The sequence below is a fragment of the Nyctereutes procyonoides genome, unplaced genomic scaffold (genome assembly GCF_905146905.1).
Source record: "Nyctereutes procyonoides isolate TBG_1078 unplaced genomic scaffold, NYPRO_anot_genome, whole genome shotgun sequence".
NCBI lineage: Eukaryota > Metazoa > Chordata > Mammalia > Carnivora > Canidae > Nyctereutes > Nyctereutes procyonoides.
Window position 1 is genome coordinate 31,820,971 of NW_026575159.1, and position 21,238 is coordinate 31,842,208.

The 21,238-nt window shown below is 59.5% G+C and overlaps 1 protein-coding gene across 9 annotated transcripts in view; it reads right to left on the minus strand.

The window, feature by feature from the left end:
- TSNARE1 (t-SNARE domain containing 1) overlaps nt 1–21,238 on the minus strand; it is a 104,113-nt gene that overhangs the window by 52,444 nt on the left and 30,431 nt on the right. For 7 of the 9 annotated variants that reach the window (XM_055314250.1, XM_055314253.1, XM_055314252.1 and 4 more), the window contains exons 2-4: nt 14,530–14,655; nt 7,635–7,784; nt 6,082–6,576 (exon numbers count right to left, since the gene is read on the minus strand). In XM_055314250.1, the coding sequence (XP_055170225.1) occupies nt 6,082–6,576; nt 7,635–7,784; nt 14,530–14,617 (733 nt within the window). In that variant the 5' untranslated portion in view covers nt 14,618–14,655. Of the gene's footprint in view, nt 1–6,081; nt 6,577–7,634; nt 7,785–14,529; nt 14,656–14,951; nt 16,034–21,238 lie in introns of those variants that run through there. The other 2 variants (XM_055314249.1, XM_055314254.1) reach the window with 2 other exon arrangements.

Genomic DNA, 21,238 nt, shown 5'->3' on the forward strand with positions numbered 1-21,238 from the left:
TCTCATTTTGTATTTATCTCAGGGACCATCGATTATTAAAGTGAAAGCGGTAACGAGGCGCGGCCAGCAGTGTTGCACGGTCGCGATGGGGAAGTGGGAGTTGGCTGCGTCACAGGCCAGGTGACAGAGCAGGACCTGAAGGCAGGCTGTTGGCAGCTCAGATGGATGTCAGAGGCTCGAAAGCATCTACTAAGACACAAAACAAGCAGGTATCACTGATAAGCCAAGAGTGGAGGCAAATGGAATGATAATACTCAATTACTCCAAAAAAAAAAAAAAAAAAAAACGAAGGAGGAAAGAAAGGAAAAGAACGACAGGGAAATACAGACGGCAAACGGCAAGATGGGAAACTTAAACCTGAGCACACTGGCATTTGTGCTGACGACACGTGGCCTAAACCTGAGGCCCCAGCACAGGCCACGTGCAGCCACGGCTGCCACACTGTAGGGCGCAGGTGCCGGAAGCTGTCACCACCGCAGTTCTCGTGGACGGTACCCCTGCCACCGTTCCAGTCAAGGCAGAGACGGTGAGGGGGGTCCAAAGCAAACTCCACATACACGGAGTATGAGAAAAGCACTTCTTATGTAAAACCAGACACAGCATGTAAATCCAAGGGCTGGCAAATACGTCGTGTAAGCCCGTCGTCATAAGAAAGCTGGAGAGGCTACAGCAACATTTGAGATTTCAGAACAACACAGGTAAGCCGAGATAAGACGAACAGGTTTACGGTGACAAAGCGGCCCTAAACATGCACGCTCCTAATACCACAGCTCGAGAATGTATGGAGCAGGGACTGACAGAAGTGGAAGGAGAAACAAACCGCAGCGAGAGTCAGCAACACCCCCTCCCAGCAGTAAACAGAGCAGCAGACAGAAAACCAGTGAAGATACCAAGACTTGAACACCACCATCAATCAACCTGACCTGAGTGACATTTATAGGATGCTCCCCCAACAAGAGCCGATACACACGCTTGTCAAAAGCACACAGTACATGTACCAGGATCCACTGTGTTTCACAGAATACAGCAAGTCTCCAAATGTTCGTAACAGCTGCAATTAATACGAAAGATTCTCTGGCCACAACAGAATTAAGCTAGAAGTTAGCAACAGAAAGATTATCTGGAAACAGAAAGAATTATCTGAACTGTTACACATGCTCCTAAACAACCACTGGTCAAAGAGAATATTACAAAGGAAATCAGAAAATACTTCTGAATGAATGAAACAAAAACATAACCTATACAAAAATTGTTTAAATAAAGTGACGCACACAGGAAAAGGTATAGCAATAAACACTTACATGAGGGAAGAAGAAAGGTCTCAAGTCAACGATCTAAGAAAAGCTAATTAACCCCAGAGCGAGGGAAAGGAAGGAAATAATAAAGATGAGCAAAAATCAATTAACTCGACATTGGATAAATAGAGAAGATTAATGAAATCAAAATCTAGTTCTCTGAAACAATCAATAAAATTGAAAAACATACAGTCAGACTAGTCAAGTATGAAACAGAGAAACACAAATTAGCAATGTCAGAAATGAAAGAGCCGATCTCACCGCCCTCACCGCCGACTGTGCGGGCTTCCAAACAATACTGAGGAATGGCGCACACAATTTCCGGCAACAGACTTCGCAGCTCTGATGAAATGGGTGAGTTCCTTGAAAACAGACAGATCAAAGCTCCTAGGAGAAGCAGCAGAGGCCTGGGCAGCGACACTGTAACATGTAGCCTGCAACACTGTAACATGTAACCCTCAACACATAACAATGTAACACATAACAACTTTGAACAAACAGCAACATTAAAGAAACTGCTGGGCAGCCCGGGTGGCCCAGTGGTTTAGTGCAACCTTCCGCCCAGGGCTTGATCCTGGGGTCCCGGAATCGAGTCCCACGTCGGGCTCCGTGCATGGAGCCTGCTTCTGTCTCTGCCTGTGTCTCGGCCTCTCTCTCTCCCTGTGTCTCTCATGAATAAATAAATAAAATCTTTAAAAATAAAAAATAAAGAAACTGTAGTTTCAAATCTTCCCATGATGAAAATGCCAGCTCAGAGGCTTCCTTGGTGAACTCTGCCAATGTTTACAGGAAGAATAATATCAGTGCTACACAAATTCTCTCAGAAAACACAGGAGGAGGACATAATTCCCAACTCGCTTCAAGACCTACTTTACAGCTGGGATTGTCAAGGTGGCTCGTCGTTGTGTAAGCAGAGACCCAGGTGGCCGGGAACAAGTCCACCTCCCAATAAATGCAGCCACCAGGCTTTAGACAGAAGCATCCAGGTGGTTCAGTATTTTCAACCAACGGTGATGAACAACTGTATATCCGCTGCACCCCGACCCCAAATTAACAGAGCTCAGACCAACTCCACGTGGATCAGACACTTAAATGTAAAATGTCAAACTATGAAACTTCAAAAAACAGGGGCGCCTGGGGGGCTCCATCAGTGAAGTATCTGCCTTCAGCTCAGGTCATGACCTCTGGGTCCTGGGATCGAGCCCCACATTGGGGTCCCTCTCCCCGGTGGAGAGCCTGCTTCTCTCTCTCCCTCTGTCCCCCCCACCCCCTGCTCATTCTCTCTCTCTCTCATGTGAATAAAACCTAAAAAAAAAAAAAAAACTTCAAATAACAGTAATTCTGGAAATTCGTAGTAGGCAAGAACTTTTTAGGTGGGATACAAGGAGAAACCCCAAAACAAAACATTGATAACATCGAAACCTAAAAAGCTTCTAAAAGACCCCATCAAGAAAAGACAAGGCAGCGCAGAGCCTGACAGGAGAGGTCTGCGGCACAGCTGTGCAATGGCTCGGAACCCAGGTGGGGACGGGCGGGAGCCACGGGGGCCGGCCCACCACCTGGTGTGGATGCCGACCACAGCAGAGGCCACACGTGGCCCGCAAGCACACGGCGTCGCCAGCCAGGATCCCCACCACCACGGGACGGCTAAAATCAAATCAACCGCAAGAGCGAGTGGCTACGGGAGGCAGGGTGTGCGCAAGCCCCCGGCTCCTGTGGGAACCGAGGTGGGACAGCCACTTTGGAAACCAGTTAGGTAGTTTCCGAGAAAGTTACATATATCTATCCAACCCCCCGAAGAGTGACAACATCAGCCCACGCAAAGATTTTACCCAAATGTTCACAGGACCTTCACTTGGCCAAAAGCGGGCAACCAGACACCATCCACCAGGGCGGACGAGACACAAACGGTGAAATGTGCGCTCCTGAGCCACGGGAAGACACGCCACCCGACCCCTGACACACGGCCGGTCCTCCACATGGGGGTCCACGTGCCTGGGAGTCCGGAGGCCTACCCCACAGTGACACAGAGCTAACTGCGGCCGCCTCGGGCCGGGGCGAGGCCTGGGCCCCCTCACTGAACCACTCGTGGATGCGCTGTATCACTCATAAGTTCACCTCTGTGAGCCATGTCCCAGGCCCCCAGCGAGGGGGTGAGGCCCGAGCACTCGCCCCCGCTTAGCCCTGCTGCCCTCCCTCTGCCCACGGCCCCCACACAGCCCTTCTTCCAGCTCCTGGACTCCCACCCTCCTGCCAGGCCCTGCCATCCTTTCCCACACACAACTACACGTACCAGAAACACCTGCTGAGCAAAGCAACACTCCTTGAAGGAGTCTGGGGAAGGCACCCCATTCCCCAGTCCTCCAGGACACACACCCCAGAAAGCACAGAGAAAACCCTTTAGACTCTTCTTCACGCCTCCTGAATGACTTCACTCACTCGGTTGAATAAAATAAAGTCAAATCAGCAGAACTTCTCTCGCTTTTCTCTGGGGGTCCTCGTCCCCGCCCCTCTGCTTCCACAGTGAGCAGAGATAATGGGGCACTCCGGCTCCGCGAGGCATCTCTGCGCAGGTGCATAGCCTTATCTGCCCACTGCAGGAAGGGGACCCGAGGCTGCCAACGCACACTTGGCAATGCCTTCTGTCCGCCATGGGGCCCAGCTCCGCGCCTGCTCCAGCCACCTGCCCTCACTGCCCCCGGGCCCAGAGCAGCTGCTGCAGCGGCCCCACCAGGAGTGCGGGAGGGGGAGGGGCAGGGGCAGAGAGAACCCCCGGGAACTGACATCGCCCCCACTGCCCCACCAGGCGGGCCGGCCAGACGGCGGGCTCAGCAGCCTGAGCGGCCAACAGGGGAAGGACTGGAGTGTCGACTCGGGCCGGGCAGGATGAAGCTGAGCAGCAATACAGTGCCCCGGACACAGGGCGAGCAAGGGAGTCAGGGGACCTCTCCCACCCAGAGCACACAGGCCCGGGCCAAACCCGGTGCCCCAGGGCGCTGCGCTGCTGCCGAGGGGATGACAGCAGCGTCTCCTCATAGGCTATTGGGAGGCCGGGCACGACCGCAGCAGCCCATTCCCTGGACAGCACTGGCCACTTCCCCATATAGGACGTGGGGATGTGCATGCCCCATGCAGACTGAACCCAGCGAGGACAGGTCCAAGCATGCTCAACAGCAGCCAGCAGCAAAGGACAAAACAAAGCCCCGTGGCCAGGGCATACACCCCCCTCACAGCCACCTCCCCAGGGGGACCTTGCACTTCTCACCTCTGAGTCGCTCTGGCCCACCCGCCTCCCACCCCCACAGGCCCTGCTCACTTCCAGCTGAGGGACGGAGAGAGAACAGAGCTGAGGGACCGGTCCCCAGGGCCCCTTCTGAGCCTGGTGCACACGTCAGAGCTCCAAAATACAGAGAGCCACGCTTGGTGCACCTGATAGGAGAAACCTGGAGTCCCAGAGTGTAGCTGAAGCAGAATCATGTGGGGACCCCGCATCCAGCCCCAGGACCACCTCTGTGGCCTGGAGTAATCACTCAGAATTCAGCCACTCTAAGAGCCGACCTGACCCACGGAGCTCAGTGTACAGGGTGCTCCATGGGCCTCCCTCCGTTACCCACCCAGGCTGGACCTCTGGCCCAGGGGCATCAGGGGACCCTGAACCACATGAGCACGAGGCAGAGGAAGGAAAAGGTGACAGCACGGGGATAACGCACTGCAGCATCGGGGGCCTCCTCCTTCCCCAGCAGCAGGCCGCTGAGGGTGCCCAGAGGACAGGGCAAGAGGAGGCTGTGGGGCTGGGGGGGGTCTGGCCTGAATGCAGGTTCCCGGGCCAGGGCCCATGCTGAGGGCACAGGAGGACTAGCCAGGGAAGGGCTGGGTACAGGGGGAGATGGGGGCAGCCCTGCATTCCAGGGGGATGACCCCACTGCAGGCGGGTGGGGGACGAGGAACAGCCAGGAGCCTGTGCCGTGAAGGCTCCCTCCCCGGGTGGCAACTTGAAGATGCCGAGGCTGTTTCAGGCCACGGAGCGGCTAATCATGCCCCTATGTGGGACCCGCCCCACCGAGTTCCCAGCACAGCGCCCAGACATTGGGCCCCCGGCCCCCCACCCACCGTGTCCAACAAGAAGTCACACCCCACGGAGCAACAGTCCCTTGGGCAACAGCGTGGGGAAGGCCCACCTGAGCTGGGGGTGACCCGACGCAGAAGGGCTGGCCCAGCCGGGACCGAGGCCTGTTCTGGATGTTAAACCAGCAACAGGGCCCGGGCTCCAACCGCAGCTCTCCCACCCGGGTTGTAAAAGCAGGAGGTCAGGAGGAGCGCTTATCTAACAGCCAGGGTAAGAGCGCAGGATGCACAGGGCAAGGGAAGCAGCAGGCCGTCTCGGATAACATGCAGCAAGCACCATCTCGAAAACCTTGTATTTCAGATGCGTGTACACAGGACACCGCGTAAGAGAATGTGTTTCTTCCTGTAGATCAAGGTCCAGAGGCAGGAAGCAGATGACCTTGAAAGCAGAGCCGCGACTTGGTGCCCAGTTCCCCGCTCTGCAGCCCGGCATGGGAGGGCAGGGACAAAGCAGCAGGGGCGCTGCTCACCTGAATGCCTGGATTCTTAGTAAGCGGTCCCCGTGCAGCCCGGCAGGTGCGGGCGTGAGGGAGCAGGAACCCCCGAGCCCCTGGCAGTGAGAAGAGGAGGCAGCCACGGTAGGGGGTGTCTGGGTCAGAGGGACAAGGGGGCCTAGGCCGCAGTGGGGCTCTGATGCTGCCAGCCAGGACCAGGAACTCACCTCGGGGCGGCTCCGGGTCGACACCCTCGGGGGACGGGGCCCGGCAGGAGAAGGTCTGGGCCACAGTCCGCTCCACAGGGGTGAGGGCCAGGGCTGGGGGCGCGCCGGGGCCAGGGCCGACGCGGCGGAGGTCACCCAGCTTGCGCCGCACCACGGCACGCAGGTCCCGCCACTTGTGCTTGAGGTCCCCGACGTCTCGGCGGCAGTAGCCTAGGGCATTCACGGCCTGCAGGATGCGGCTCCACACGCGGTACCTGCGGGCGGGCTCTGCCCTCAGCAGCCCGCTGCCGAACAGCAGCTGGTGGTGCTTGCTGACCTTGGACACCAGCACCTCCGTCTCCTGCGGGCAGAAGTTGGGTTTCCTCTTCTTGGCACGTGTGGCACCGGGCCCTGCCAGCCGGCCGTGGGCCCCACCGGCAGAGTCCTTCCTCGGGGCAGCAGCAGGCGGTGAGGCAGGCTCCGGCGTCCCACGGCCTTCGACGGCGACCCCTGGCCCTGGAAAGGCACCAAAAGGCAGGTGTTGAAGGCCCTGGGCCAGTGGGGTGGCAGCGGTGGCAGCGGCTCCTGGGCACCTCCTCTGTGGCTTCGACTTCAGGACACCGCCACCTGCTCCGGCCACCGCCCCCTCCCTGCTGGGTGTCCAGAGGCCTGGGGACACGTCCCGGCCACAACGCCACCTGACAGGGCACCATCCGCAAGGCACTTCGCGACTGGCTATTGCGTCCATCTCCCCAGAGGGCCACGGCCGGCCCTGCCCAGCTGCCACCAACCAGAGCAAAGCAATGTCCACAGGAGAAGGCACTGGGCTGCTCCCAGACACCCCCCCAGGGGAAGCCTCCTCATCAAAACGCTCCACCGCCCCGGCCGAGAACCCCGGCCTCCCTGCCCCGCGCGAGAGCCCAGCACTCAGAGGGCAGGGGCAGGGGCAGGAGGGTGGGCAGGGCCCGAGGGCCTGGTGTGTATCTCCCACCCCTGCCCCCCGGGCCCCCACGGCCTCCCAGTCCTCAGGTCACAGGGCCCCTGGCTGGGCAGGCAAACAGCCAAGTCCCCGGGCCTCTGGCACTTGAAGCTTTGTCACCAGCCAGCCTGTGCTGCCAGGGTGTAGGGGCCTCTGTCGGGGCACAAGGGGCAGCCGCCCCGTCAGACCAGAGGCTTCCCAGACAGAGGGGAAAGCCCCCAGCCCTGCGCGCCCCGAGGGCAGCCGTGTGAGCCCCTGGGGAGCACTCAGCCCTCCCGTCGCCCCATCACCCGGAAGGCTGGCTCTACAGAGGCCCAGAGCCAAGCACCCTGAGGCTCCCTCACCAGCCCCCCTACGGGGACCACCCAGCCTCACCCCCGGAGCCCACGGGGGAGCCCACAGGGCCCTGACGCGCACAGTCATCACTCGACACCCCTCCCGCCACTGGCCCAGCCCCGACGCCGTCTGCCATCCTTGGGAGGGGAATGGGGTGGAGGGTGTAGACCAACTGGAATCCTGCGGCAGCTCGCCCCCAACCCCGCCTGCTGGCCCCCCCTCCTCAGGGCTCCCGGACCCAGCACCCGAGCGGAAGTACCTCGCTTCCTGGCCCTCGGGCCTCTGGGCGTGCCCGCCGACCCCCGATCACCTTCCCCGTCCTCGCCCACACAGGGGTCCCGTGGGCTGCTCTCTGGCGACGGGCAGGGGAAATGGCGGATTCCGTACTCGGTCCAACATTTAGCGCACTCTACAGACAGCAAGGGACAGTCACAGTTACACCCAGCCTGCCCACAGAGCGGCTCAAGGCACTGCCCACAGAGCAAGGCCCCCAGGCAGGACAGCAGGTGCCCTCAGCCCTCCAAGCATCCATGCCAAGAAGCTCCATTCAGGCCCACCTCCTCCAAGAAGCCCTCCCAGACTGCCACACCCTCTGCAACAGCCACTTTTGCTGAAGACCAGCACCGAGTTCAGAACTGTATGTGTTCCAGATCTTTCTTTAAACCACAACTATTCTAAAAGGTGACCCCAAACAAGGATGAAATCCCCTAGAGCAGAGCCTTCAGGTGTGGCCCACGGACCAGGTGAGGGCTCTGATGGCTGTTACCTGTCGGCGACAGAAAACGTGCAAAAAAGGACAGTATGGCCTGAGGGATGCTGGATGTTTATGACAATTCAAAATCACCACAGCAGCCAAGCAAGGAATCACTGCTCATTAAGCCATTGTTCCACGCCGCATCGGGAGTGAAAATAAAAATAAAAACCTGCCCTTCCTGACGCTCGGCTGCAGAGCTGAGGAGCAGCAGTGCGGGCACCTGTGCGACCTCCTCCCAATACCTGGGCCCCACAGGCCCTGGCACGGGGTTGGGCCCTCGGGGAGGACACTTGATTTTTCTCCTCGATTATTCCCATTTATTCAGACACTTGCTGGACACGTTTTGCCAGAGTCGGTCAAACACCTTACGGCCCCTCAAAGACGTGCCTTTCAATCCCCGGCACCCGAGTCAGTGAGGGGGGTACATGCCAGAGCCCTGGGGCCATGGCGTGACCCTGTTCTCTCTGGAGCTCTTTGGAAGGGCAGTTTCCAGGGAGCGTGCTCTAGGAGGTGACACGCCCACAGCCACCCCAAAACCCAAGGACACGGACTGTCCGAGGCCCGTGCCAGCACGGGGCTCCCGGAGGGCAGCTCCTTCCCGGGAAAGGCCTCTGACTCACATGCCCCAGAGGAGGGACAGCAAAGGGCCCCTGTCCAACCCATGCTCTGTGTCCCTCTGCGGGGGACCACAGACCAGCATGACAGGGACAGAAGGGCCGCACCGTGGAGTGGGAGGGGCCTCAGAAGGCCATCTCAGCCATCCTCCTGCCTCCAGGCAGCAAGGACCCAAAGCGTGTAGGCAGCCACCCAAAGCGTGTAGGCAGCCCATGGGGCTCCCGGCCAGATCTGGGGGCTCCACCCCTCACACACAGAGCCTCCCCGCTCCAGGCAGGATGGAGGGGGACGGGCAGGGCGGCAGCCTCGCTCATCCTGGGGACGGCGGTTCCCACGCCACAGACAACAGCAGCAAAGTGAGCTTCTGCCTCAGACTAAGAACCGTCCTAGCCATCTGGGGGGGCAGACATGGCCCTGGACAGTCCCAGCACCGTCTCCAGGCAGCCAGGGCCAACGCTCCACATCCAGGCGTCTCTGTGGGTCTGAGGTCTGACCACGAGCCTCCACGACAGGGACCATCTTCCAAAAGGGCACATCCTGTCACTCCCCCTCCTCCCAGACGACTTGGTGGGGAGCATTGGGACGGGCCCTCCCCCAAGACACCTGCGCTGGGCTCTCTTGCAGACACACGTCCCCCGGGCCCAGCCACTCGCCCAGATGGGGGTAAGGAACAGGCACAGCTGCCCAAGTACCTGGGTCACCATCTGCTGCGGAGCCCCCAGAGCCCCTCGTATGGGGGCAGGACACCCGGGGAGACCAGGGGGCCCAGCTGGCAGCCCACGTCACTGCCCACACCACCACCTGATGACCCCCATGTTGGCATCAGGTCACCAAGTCCAGCCCCTACCCACCTTCTCCTCCTCCAGACCCCCGTGGAGGGGCCGGTCTGGTCTGCCCTCCAAAATCACTTGAACTCTGAGGGGGGCCTGAGGCAACTATTGTTTGTTTCTGATTATTAGAATACACATAATTATGGAGAAAAGTTCAAATGCAACAATTATACAGAAAATGATAAAGGTGGTCTGCAGCCACAGCGTCGGAGGCAAAAGCCGTTACCACAGGGCTGGGGGCCTTGAACAACTGGAAGACTCTGGAGACAGCCTTGCTTCCTGCACGCCGAGCACCTGTCACCACGTTGGACGCATGTGGAGGTTACCAGCAATCTCCAAGATCTCCACGCTGATGCCCGTGTGACGGCCCATCTGGGCTACGCCTCCCCGGCCGCCTGCCTCAGCCACATGGGGACAGCCTCTGTCTCTCCGTCCGTGGCCTCGCAAGCTTCCCGCAGCCCAGGGAGGGCAGGGCCCCAGAGGGAAGGCAGCAGGTCCAGGAGCACGGGCGTACTGCCACCACCCCGACCGTCCCTCGGGGCACCGGCGAGGCTCGGGCCCTCCCAGACACGGTGAGCAGGCTGTCCCTCCCGCCTCCTCCCAGCGCCGGCCCCTGGTATGAGGTTCGGAGGTCTTCCTTTGATTTATGGGAGTTCTTTATGTATTAATAATCCACCAGTTGGCTTTCTGCTGTGTTCCTGCTGCGATCCTACCACAAAGAGGTTGCCCTAAGCTCCACATAATTACCTCCAGGGTGGCACGTACCCCACAGTGGTTGGGTGCAGCCAGTCCTGGATGACAGCAGCTGCTCCTGCACAGGCCTGGATCTCTGCCCAGCCCTGTCATCCTGCCCGGCGTGCCAGCCCCTCCCCGGGAGCCTGTCCAGGTCACCCCGCAGAGGAGGGGGTGAGGAACCAGCAGCAGCTGGCCTCAGCAATGGTCAACAAACCAGGACAATGCAAGTCCTTTCCTGACAAAATTGCAATTAAGTAGACATCATTTTTAAGAGACAAGTAGGTAAGAATACATATGTTTGGAAACAATGAACTGTAGTTCTAAATAAACCCTGAGGGAATAAAAAATAAATAAATCTTGAGTCAAAGAAGAAATCATAATGGAAATAAGAAAACACAACTGAACTTTAATTTTAAAATACCACACGCTTCTGAATGCCTGACAGTCAACCAATGCAGTGACTGTCTGAACACTTACAATCTCAAGTGTTTTTACTACAAAAGAATAAAAACAATACGAATGAAATAAACATCCAACTTAGGAGTTGGAAAAATAACAGCATCAACTCAAAGAGAGAAGGAAAAAAATAAAAGTGGGGTGCCTGGGTGGCTCCGTAGCTGTCTGCCTTGGGCTCAGGGTGTGACCCCGGGGTCCTGGGATCGAGTCCCGCATCAGGCTCCCTGCAGGGAGCCTGCTTCTCCCTCTGCCTGTGTCTCTCTCTCTCTGTGTCTCTCATGAATAAATAAATAAAATCTTTAGAAAATAAAAAGAAAATAATAAAAGTAAGAATGCAAATCAATCATATAGTAGAAGGTATCAAGAAAGTCAGAAGTCAGTTCTTCAGGGAACCTTATAAAAGTGCCAAACAGGGCAGCCCAGGTGGCTCAGCAGTTTAGCGCCGCCTTCAGCCCAAGGAGTGATCCTGGGGACCCTGGATCGAGTCCCACGTCAGGCTCCCAGTATGGAGCCTGCTTCTCCCTCTGCCTGTGGCTGTGGCTCTGCCTCTCTCTCTCTCTCTCTCTTATGAATACATAAAATTTAAAAAATATATAAATAAATAAATAAATATCAAAGTGCCAAGCCTCAGTCAAGACTAATTATAAAAGAAGATAATAGGGGAGGTACAGACAAACTCTATTAGGAATACAAAAGGGAATGTGATTCAGATACTGTGACCATTCATAGAACAGCAGCTGCCACAATGGTAAACCTGCGCAGCCCTCAGCCTTCGCGGCGGCTGTGGCTGGACAGGGGCAGAGCAGAGCAGATGGAGGGTGCGAAGGCCCCAGCCAGGCCCTCGGCCACACCACAGTGCGGCCCCATCAACAACCGGCAGCTACTGGCTACATTTTATTTCAGTAAATCCAAACATCCCAGTGAAACAGACACAGGTCTCAAAGAACAACACAGCAAAACTGACCCAAGAGGAAACAGAGAGCCTGGAAGGTTTCTATGCCTGGAGAAGTAAACTGCTTGTCAAAAAGTGCTCCGTGAAGGAAACACTAGGCTCAGACGGTTCTGCAGCAAAATCCCAGGAACACCTGAGGAACGTGTAGTCCTATTCTTCCAAAAACTCACACGGGATATAAACACCATGTCACTCAGCATCACAGGGGCTCCAACCAGCTCAGGAAGGTGGGAAGAAGAATGGACGCATTGGGGAAAGAAAGAAAAAAAGTCCCTATTTACAAATGATGCCATCTAAACAGAAAATTTCAGATTCTACTAATAATTACAGTAATAGAATGAATTCAACAAAATGGCACAATATAAGTCAGTGGACAAAAACCTATGACACTCCACGGGGAAAATGTGGTCTCTTCAAAAAATAAACTTCAAGGGGTAAAAAAAAAAACAAACAGAACGATGGAGGAGAATGTGGAGCTTCAGAGAGACTTGAGGGGCCTGAGCTGAGTCAGCTGAGCTGAGTCAACTGCAGCACGTGGGTTTTCCCAGGGCCCTGCTTCACAAGGAGCCACCGAGCAGTCAGCGATGCCAGGGCACACCTGACCAGGCACTCCAGCGGTGCTCCGGTGATGCGCACAGTACCCCCCTTGCAGAGGCACAGGCATGCGTCAACACAGGAGGTGCGCTGCATCTGGTACTCGCCACAGAATGACATACAGAAGGCCAAGGGGTTGGATGTGCCACAAGCGGGCACCTGATGAGGTGGCCTGGGCAGCGCGGGGGCTCATTACTTTTTTTGTGTCTACTTTTCTGTGTTTGAAATGGCCCCTATTCAGAAAGTGTGAAAGTAAAGCATTTAAAAATTAAATAAAAATCTCTAGACTGTGTTTTTTTAAAAAATCCAATTGTCATATAGAAGCTGTATCAGCAACAAAGATCTGAAAGTGCAATATTCAGAGTGCTATCTCTTATGATAACAAAGCATGTGTGTTTTTGTTTTTGTTAGAACAAATAAGAAATACGTAAGATCTTTATAATGAAAGTTATACAACTTTACTGCAAAACATGAAAGAAGATCCGAGGGACAGAAAGAGACACACAAGCTCATGGACTGGGAGCCCATGGACGATAAAATGCCAGATCTCGCCACATTAATGCAGCAGATGCATGGCAGCTCCAGCCAAAACCCAGAGCCTGACGAGGGGATTCTAAAATTTATGTTCAAGAACAAAGTGCCAAAAACACCCAAGACATTTCTGAGGGAAAACAAGTGGAGCAACTTGCCGTGAAAAATACCAAAAATTGTAACTCTGAAAATTATGGGGGAGTTTTGCACAGGAAGAGAAATATTGACCAAAAGAACCTACATGGAAACATAATTCATCACCGAGCTTTGGCTCCGCAGGTCTGCGGGACTGGGACGCCAGGACAACCCGTGGTTCAAGAGAGAAACACAGCATTGCAGCTCCGCCCTCTCCGCGCCCCGTAAAGAGCGATCAGACCAGGTGATGGGAAGACTTACACCTGAACAACAGTCATATCAGCTTCAGAGCAGGTGCAGGGGCACCTGGGGGGCTTGGGGGTTGAGCATCTGCCTTTGGCTCAGGGTGTGACCCCGGGGTCCTGGTATCAAATCTTGCATCGGGCTCCCCGCAAGGAGCCTGCTTCTCCCTCTGCCTGTGTCTCTGCCTCTGTGTGTGTGTGTGTGTCTCGTGAATAAATCTTTAAAAGAGAGAGAGAGAGCACCTGGCTCTCAGGTGCAATGCCAGTATCATCCTGTGATAGGACTCGTCACACAGAAACCCAGACCCCGCATCAGACACCAGCGCGCTCGAGCCAGCCACAACTCAAACTCCACTGGCTAAGCACCCGCGCTCCCCAGCAGGCGCCGCACCGAAAAGGAGGCCCAAAGTGGACGAAGATGCACAGAGCAACGTTCCATAAGAAAACCTTGCAAATCAGTAAGAGGAGGGCAAACTCCAGGGGAGAGTTGGCTGAGGAGAAATGGGTGCATCCCATAAGTCACCAAAGAAAAGTAAATGAGAACCAGCAGAGCACGGCCCGCCCCGACTGCAGACGCCCACCACCCGCCCCCACCAGATCTCAGGCGGATGAGGCCGGGGCGCCAAGGGCAGTGGCTGGCACCAGCACACGCCTCACGTGCATGGTAGTCCAGAGCCGACAGCTGTCCTTGCGCTGCCGGGCCACGGGCCCCAACAGACGCGCTCCCTGGCCCTCCCATGCAGAAGGCACCGGTGAACAGGGAAACGAGGGTGCGGCGCTGGCAGCATCAGGGACTTGGGGCAGAACCAGCAAAGGGAGGGTAAAATCCCACAGTTCCAAAGTTGCGCAAGGTTCCACGTGGGGACGCAGACACGTGTAAGCAAAACCAGAAAGAAAGGTCAGCAAGGAAGCCCGAGACACAGGCCTCAGGGGAGGCGGTGCTGGGGAAAGGGAGGCGCCTTGGAAGGCCCAGCCAGCCTCAGTTTCCTTCTCTGTATAGCAAGAACTACACCCGTGCTGCACCATCCCTCCACTCTGCTGCCTGCCAAGCGCCCCTGGCACCTGCAGACCAGCTCGGTGCCGGGATGACCGCAGACCCCAGGCCGCCCCCCATGGCAGGGCAGCCCCTCCTGCTGCTGACCCAGGTCAACGCCAGCCACCCCACCCCAGGTAGGGCCAGTGTCGCTCACCCGAGGCCACAGGCAGCGTCGGTCACACAGAACCGCCCACACCTACCACCATCCCGATAGCAGAGGCCCGTCTACGGCCACCCCCGCCCCACCCCCAACACTGTGAGCCTCTGTCATTACCTAGGGGCTGATAGCCTTGTCTGGAAGATCCCCCGAAAGGACCATGGCTCCCCAGGCCACCACTGCCAGCGATGGATCCGTAGGACATCTTCTCACAGAGAGCAGGGCCTCTGCCTTCCCACAGAGCTGGAAGAGACAAAAACCAGGTCGGGAGGGAGGAGAGGCGTCAGCGCCCAGATTCAGGGTGCACTCGGGCCCCTGCCCACCCACCCACCCGCCCTCACCCCAGGCGGCCCCACGCCTCCACCCCCAGGGCAGTGGCCCCACGGAGCCCCTTCAAAGTGCCTCCCACCATCCCACATGGGGACAGATGCTGCACATCAGTTCTCCCTGCAAGGACCCCTCTCGAAGGCCGCGGGGGTCCCACCATTCTGCGGAATCCGCCCTCCCCTGCCGCACAGAGAGCCCAGGGGTTTGTGCACCTGCCACATCTCCAGTTCCAGCTCAGGTGTCTGAGCCACAGCGGGTAGCAGGACGGCTGGGGGCAGCTGGGGGCACATGCAGCACCTGCTGCTAGGACGAGACACTGACCGTCCCTGACCCCAGCGTCCTCATGTACAAAACCAGGGTAACGCGAGGACCCGCCTCCCGGGCCTGCTGTGTAGAGTGGGTGATACGCACGGTGACAGCTGGCGCTCAGAACATAACCGCCTGCACGAGTGTGACACCCGCCGTCCCGCCTGCCCGATCTGCTCCTCCGGGAACCGCAGCTCTAGGAAGGCGATGGAGACATCTCCAGCCTGACAACCACCCCCTGGGGCGCCCAGTGTCGCCAGCTTTCTGGGTGTCTGCACATGTGCATGCAGAGACTCGTCCAGCGTCTGCCACATTTGCCACTTCCCAATGACGCTGGCACGGCTCGTCGGGCGCTCCGAATGGGCCAGGCTGGGCACGCAGTGCTTCGCGACCTACGAAAGCCTTAGTGAGGGCAGATCTGGGCCCCACGTGGGCTCACCGGGGGCGAGAAGCAGGCCCACGCTCCGGGGGTCGGCGGGGGCCGCGGAGCTTGCTGCCTGGCTGCACCCTGCCCCTGCCGTGCCTGGGCTGTCGGCCACCCAGGGCCCGTCCACGGCCAGGAGGTACCCAGAGCTTTGATTTAGGGGCATCACATCTACCAAGGTTTCCTGCATTCGAGATCAAAACGAAGTTTTAAAATACACTTATGAATTTATTGTAAAATAACAGGAAATCTACTCTGTTAGATAAGTAACACGTCTTTATGAAACAGAGTGCATTTTCCCAAACAAAACAGTTCAGAGCGACGAGTGCTCGTGTCTGACTCTTGGTGAATCTCTCGGGGGGCTCGGCACACACGCCGGTTCCCACCCCTGCTCCCGGGGCCAGCTGTGACACGATGCTGGTCCGGACGCAGACAAACTCAGGCCCCACACAGGCTGGCTGTCGGCGGTGGGGTGGGGGGGGAGCGGGCCTGGGGACCCCAACAGGGACTCAGGGTCCCTGGGGAAATCACATGTTTTCCTGTTTCATGGACCCCAGGCCTCAGATCCCGGCTGCCTGGCAGGTCCCTGCAGGACTTCCCTTCGCTTTCTGGACGCTCCCCAAGGGGAGATGGACAGCCAGGGGCGGGGGGGGGGGCAGACACAGCTGGCAGGGAGAGAGGAGCCAGAGGTGCCCGCCGGCCTGGAGGAGAGCAGGTCTCAGCGCAGCAAGTGGGGCACCTGCATGCTCGCCAGCCCGTCAGCCTTGGGCCGCACCTGGGAACACACGAGAGGTGGAAGACGGAGCCCAGGACACTCGAGGTCATGGTGCAGAGCAGAGCACTGGGGAAGAACAGCGTAAAGCAGGAAGCACGCTGGTGCCCAGGACCCCCGGCACGCACCCACACCTCCCTGCACGCCTTACACAGGCTTGGGTGCCACTCTCACCAAGACCTGTAAGGAGGTGCCACTGCTGCCTCCCTGGCAGACAAGGATGCGAGGCACAGAGGGGTAAGGCGCCACAGGCCACGCAGCTGGCAGCAGAGAAGGATGTGGATTCGGCAGGGCCAGCCAGTGCCCACGATCTCACTGCACGGCCTCCCCGAGGGCGAACCCAGGCCACCTGGCCCCTTGCCACCACCCCCAGAGACAGGAGCACAGCAAGGCCTGAGAGGGCACAGTGGGCGCAGGAGAGCAGAGCTCAGAGGAAGGGTGCTCGTGGCTTCGGGGATGCCACCCAGGAAGCAGGAGGAAACACCAAGAGGACTGGAGGCTGGGACCAGCCCCACTCCCACACCCGGGGGACAGCAGTCGGGAGAAGAAACGAAGGCAAGGGGATGCGCCACCTGGACAAGGTCATCGAATGGGCACTGTTCAGCACGGCCACACGGGCCTGCCCTGCGTGGCGCATGGGCCACCAAGAAGAACCCGAAGACACGGTGGCCCCGCACAGGCGCAGAAGACGCTTCCAGACCCACATGGGGCCCGTCACTGCCCTTCCTGGGAGAGGACGCCAGGCCGCGCTCCATCCAGCACCGATAAACCAGGAAAACAGGAGGAGCAAGATGAAGGACCCCGGGGGCAGGGGTTGGGGGGGGTGGGCAGAAGGTTCCAGAGAGACATCCTCGGGGAAGAGGGAAGACCGTGGCATCAGGGCACAACCAGGCCCCAGGGAAACACGCTGAGCGGAAAATGGGGACCATCCTGGTTCACAGCGGGGTTCAGCCTCAGCAGCAGGGCAGTCGGCAGAGTCCCCGTGTACCTGCGGGTAAAAGGCAGCCGGGGGGGGGGGGTGTGCATGTGTGCGCATGTGTGTGCACGTGTGTATGGTGCAAGCACACACCTGAAAGCACGCGCCAATCCTCATCTTGCAAGTCACTAATGTCCAACTGCTGAACAGCTCGCAGCGGCAGTGACGAGGTCACCGAGAGCAGAGACAGGCGGACCCGAGACCCGCAGGGTCAGAGAGCTAACTGTGGGGAGAGGAGGGATGGGCGACTGCTACGTCTCAACCACCAAGGGCTCGCTGATCCTCCAAACTTAAATATCACAGCTTCATCTGTAAGATGCCAATGACGTCACCATCCGGAAAGAAGTCTGGAGACAGCAGCGGGCTGTGGGGGTGTGTGCCCTGAGCAGACGACCTGGGCAGGGACCTGCCATTCTCCCCAGAGGCCGGAGGGCAGCCCCAGGGCCACCGAGCATCCTGGGGGGGCCACGAGGACCCCAGGCGGGCTCGCGGGAGGATTAGGCCCAACTCCGCAGACACACCCTGTGCACCCACAGGGCACTGGGCACCACGTCCCTTGGAAACAGGCGGGCCTGGTCCCGGCCTCAGGGACATGAAGGTTCGTCAGGAGTCAGCCGCAATGTCCCATGACGAGGGCCCCAACAGGACGCTCTGCTCCCCAGAGGAAGCAGCTCAAGCGGGGTCTGGGCAGGAGCAGGGAGGAGCTGGCCGGGGGTTTGCGGAGAGAGGGACAGGGGCAGCTCTGGGGGGCGGGCGGACCACAGGCAGTGACGGGGGCTGGGTGAGCAGCACCCATGACCCTCCCAGCCCAAGGGGTGTCCACACGTGCAGCACAGGGAGGGCGCCAAGCCAACAGCACCAGCGAGGGGCCACAGCAGCCACCAGGCGGCCCTGAGCCGTGCCGGGGCGAGGGACGGGCAGTGAGAGCCAGGCTGCAGAGGCAGGAAGAGAAAGACCCCCGCCCGCCACCTCATCTCACTTGCGACCTCAGCCTGCAGTGCCCTGGACCACGCATCGACTGTGGCGAAGACCGTCCCACCGCCGGAGCCACAGAGGGGCGCCCCAGCCCAAGGACCAGAAGCACAAAATGCCAGCGCGTGCCCTCCGCCTGCTGCCCTGGGCCCCGAGCCCCCAAGGGACCTGGCACCCAGCAGGCACCCCCCGTCGGCGGCAGCAGCGAGGGGCGCCCCGTGCCCAGGCCATGCCATCGGCTCCCCCAACGCCGCTCCCGCTCACCCACCCGCAGCAGCTGATGGCCTGACTCCTCAATGGGCGTGGACAGGTGGACGGAGCAGATGGACAGAGGCCACCGCGGCCACCAACAGCCGGGGGCGGGGGGCAGGCTGGAGGGCAGGATGGATGCGGATGGGCATGGGGCACAGGGACGGCCCTGGACGACCTCAGAGCCTTGGGACAGAGGCCACGGGAGCGACATCTCTGCTCCCGAGGAGGCCGCCCCCTGAGCCAGGGCTGCCAGCCGCCTCCGGCCTCCTGCCCCCCAGCCGGCGCCAGGCCCTCCCTGGCCGCCGCCCCTCCCGCCCCCCACCAGCAGCCTGAAGGGAGCCATCTGTCCTTGCACGGCCCGAATCCTGCTCTGAGGGTGGCAGAGGAAGCGGAGGTGCCAGGGAACGCCCCGGCCACGCAGCCCTGCCCCCCGGGACAAAGCCCCTTGGCCCAGGAGAGGGGAACAGACGGACAGCAGGACGCCGCTGGACCCTGGTCAGGAGGCAGCACCCGGATACAGCTCCAGGCTGAGGTCCAATGACCCCGACTCCAGGGCCGGTGCCAGGGCTGAGGCGGGGCAGGTCTGGCCGGCCGGGCTCCGGGCAGGACACGACTCCGCGGGCAGCTTGCTTCCGTCGGCCCGGGGCTCGCAGAGGCAATGAATTCCCGAGGCCACAGCCTGCCTTCCTAGCAGCAGACACAGAACAGCATTTGCTGGACGGGGGTGCCCTAGGATAGGCCTGCTCCCCTCAAGCTGAAGGGGACCCCAAGGATGGAAAGCAGGTCCCGCCCAGTGGGGTCTGGCCCTCGGTGGACCAGGGTGAGGAATGAATCAGTCCACCTTGGGGTCTTCGCTCAGCGGACCTGCAACCTGCACGGTGAAGGGGGCCCCGAGCTGCCGCTGCATGGACGAGGGGGGAGGCAGGGGGCTGGCACTCCATCGTGAGGACCTCCAAGTCCCGAGCACCGGCCTCACCCTGACAGCCCAGGGACCTGGCCCTTGGCCCGCACTCTGCCTGGGGTGCCATCCTTTGCCAGAGCCCTCCCTCCTCTCTACCCCGCACCAACCCCAGGGCTCACCCCGCCACCCCGCCTCACCCTTCTTCCCCACCCCTGTGCAACCACAACCCTGGTTAATCCAGCTTTTGAGGCAGGACTATACCGGTGCCCACACACCATCCTGGGACCCAGGCAGGCGTCGGGCTGCGGCACATCCTCGGTGGCCGGGTCCCCTCCCTGGACACACGGTGAGCCCTTCCTTCTCTGGCCACACTGCCAGGCCAAGGCTGTGGGGCTGTGAAATAAGGCTCACAGCCCTGACCACGGGGCCACTGCACTGCTCTGTACCCGTCCTTTGTCTCCACGTCACTGAACCATAACAAGCAGAGCGGGCTTGGAGCAGCGCGGGCTCGGAGCAGCATGACAGAACCCAGGCCATGCCCAGGAAAGTGCCCAATGCAGAGAGCACTCCTCGATGCCCTTTGTTCACGTGCAACTGTCAGCAGTGGGGGTGGGGAAGCTTCTGGAAGGAGGCAGGGCTGCGTGGAAAAAAAGAAAAGCACAGCTAGGGCCTCCAGAGGGAAAGTTGGCCGGGGCCTCCCCCACCGCCCGATCCTCCCACCGTGAGTCACCACTGGCTCCCCGGGTCACACGCCAGGCCCGCTCCGCCCCGTGGGCTGCTCCCCCCGAGCCCAGCTGCCAGCCCCAGGAGGCCAGGGCTGCGTGGCTCAGAGACCACAGCGCGGCCCCCGGGGCCAAGGCTGGAGCCCACAGTGACACGCAGTCCCACCACACTGTTCCAGGTGGAGGCTGAGCCGTCCGGGCTGCCTGCTGACGGGAGGGCCATGCGGACACCACGAGTCGGCCCACGCCAGAGCCATCACAGGGGACTGCCGCTGTGTGGACCTGTGCTTCGCTCCCTGGGCTGCCACCTGCAGGCCCATCACAATGCCTCAGCCACACCAGTGTGCCCTCACAGGGTGCCAGGAAAGCCAAACCAGCTTGGAGACCCTGGATGAAGGGCACCGCATCACAAGACCAGGCTACCCAGTGGACCTGGCCCTGAGTGCGGTCACACCTGGCACCAGCCCAGGACTGTCACATGGAAGCATTATGGAACGTGTTTGGAGTCACGGGGGGCCCAGTACGAGGACGGATGGGTATCACGGGTTCACCAGAGGGCAACACCTGTGCCAGCCACTCCCTGATCTAACTCGAGTCCCTATTTGGAGATGAGAAAACTAAACTCACAAAGTGGAGATCACTTCTTCCAAATCGCAGACTCAGGCAGGATCCAGGGGCAGGCCGCTGACCCACCGGGGCTGCAGCTGCTCCCGCCACTTCCCCCACTGCCCGAGTGTGCTCTCGGCAGCAGGCACCAGCCTCAGGTCCATCCACCCCGCGCGGGTCCTCCCTGCCGGACCACACACCTCATAGGGAGAGGCCACCTGTCACTCACCCGTCCCTCACCCCGGCACCACCTCTGCCCTGAGAGCACCACCCGACTGGAGCTGGGAGTCACCCACGTGCATTCAGTTTTCAGCAGGTGCACAGCGCAGACACAACGTGTGCCCGCAGACATCACCGCACACACGGCTGTGCATGCACGTTCATTACTTCCAGCTTTGCCCCCACACAGCCACTCACAAGCTCCGGCCTGAGAAACAAACACGACCCTTAGATGAGAGGGTCGCCTCTGAGGTAGTGTCCTCACCGGGGTCACCGCACCCCACCTGCAGCAGAGAGCGTGTATCCGAGGACCAGGGAGCACCATGCCTGCAGCTCATGCTCAAGCTGT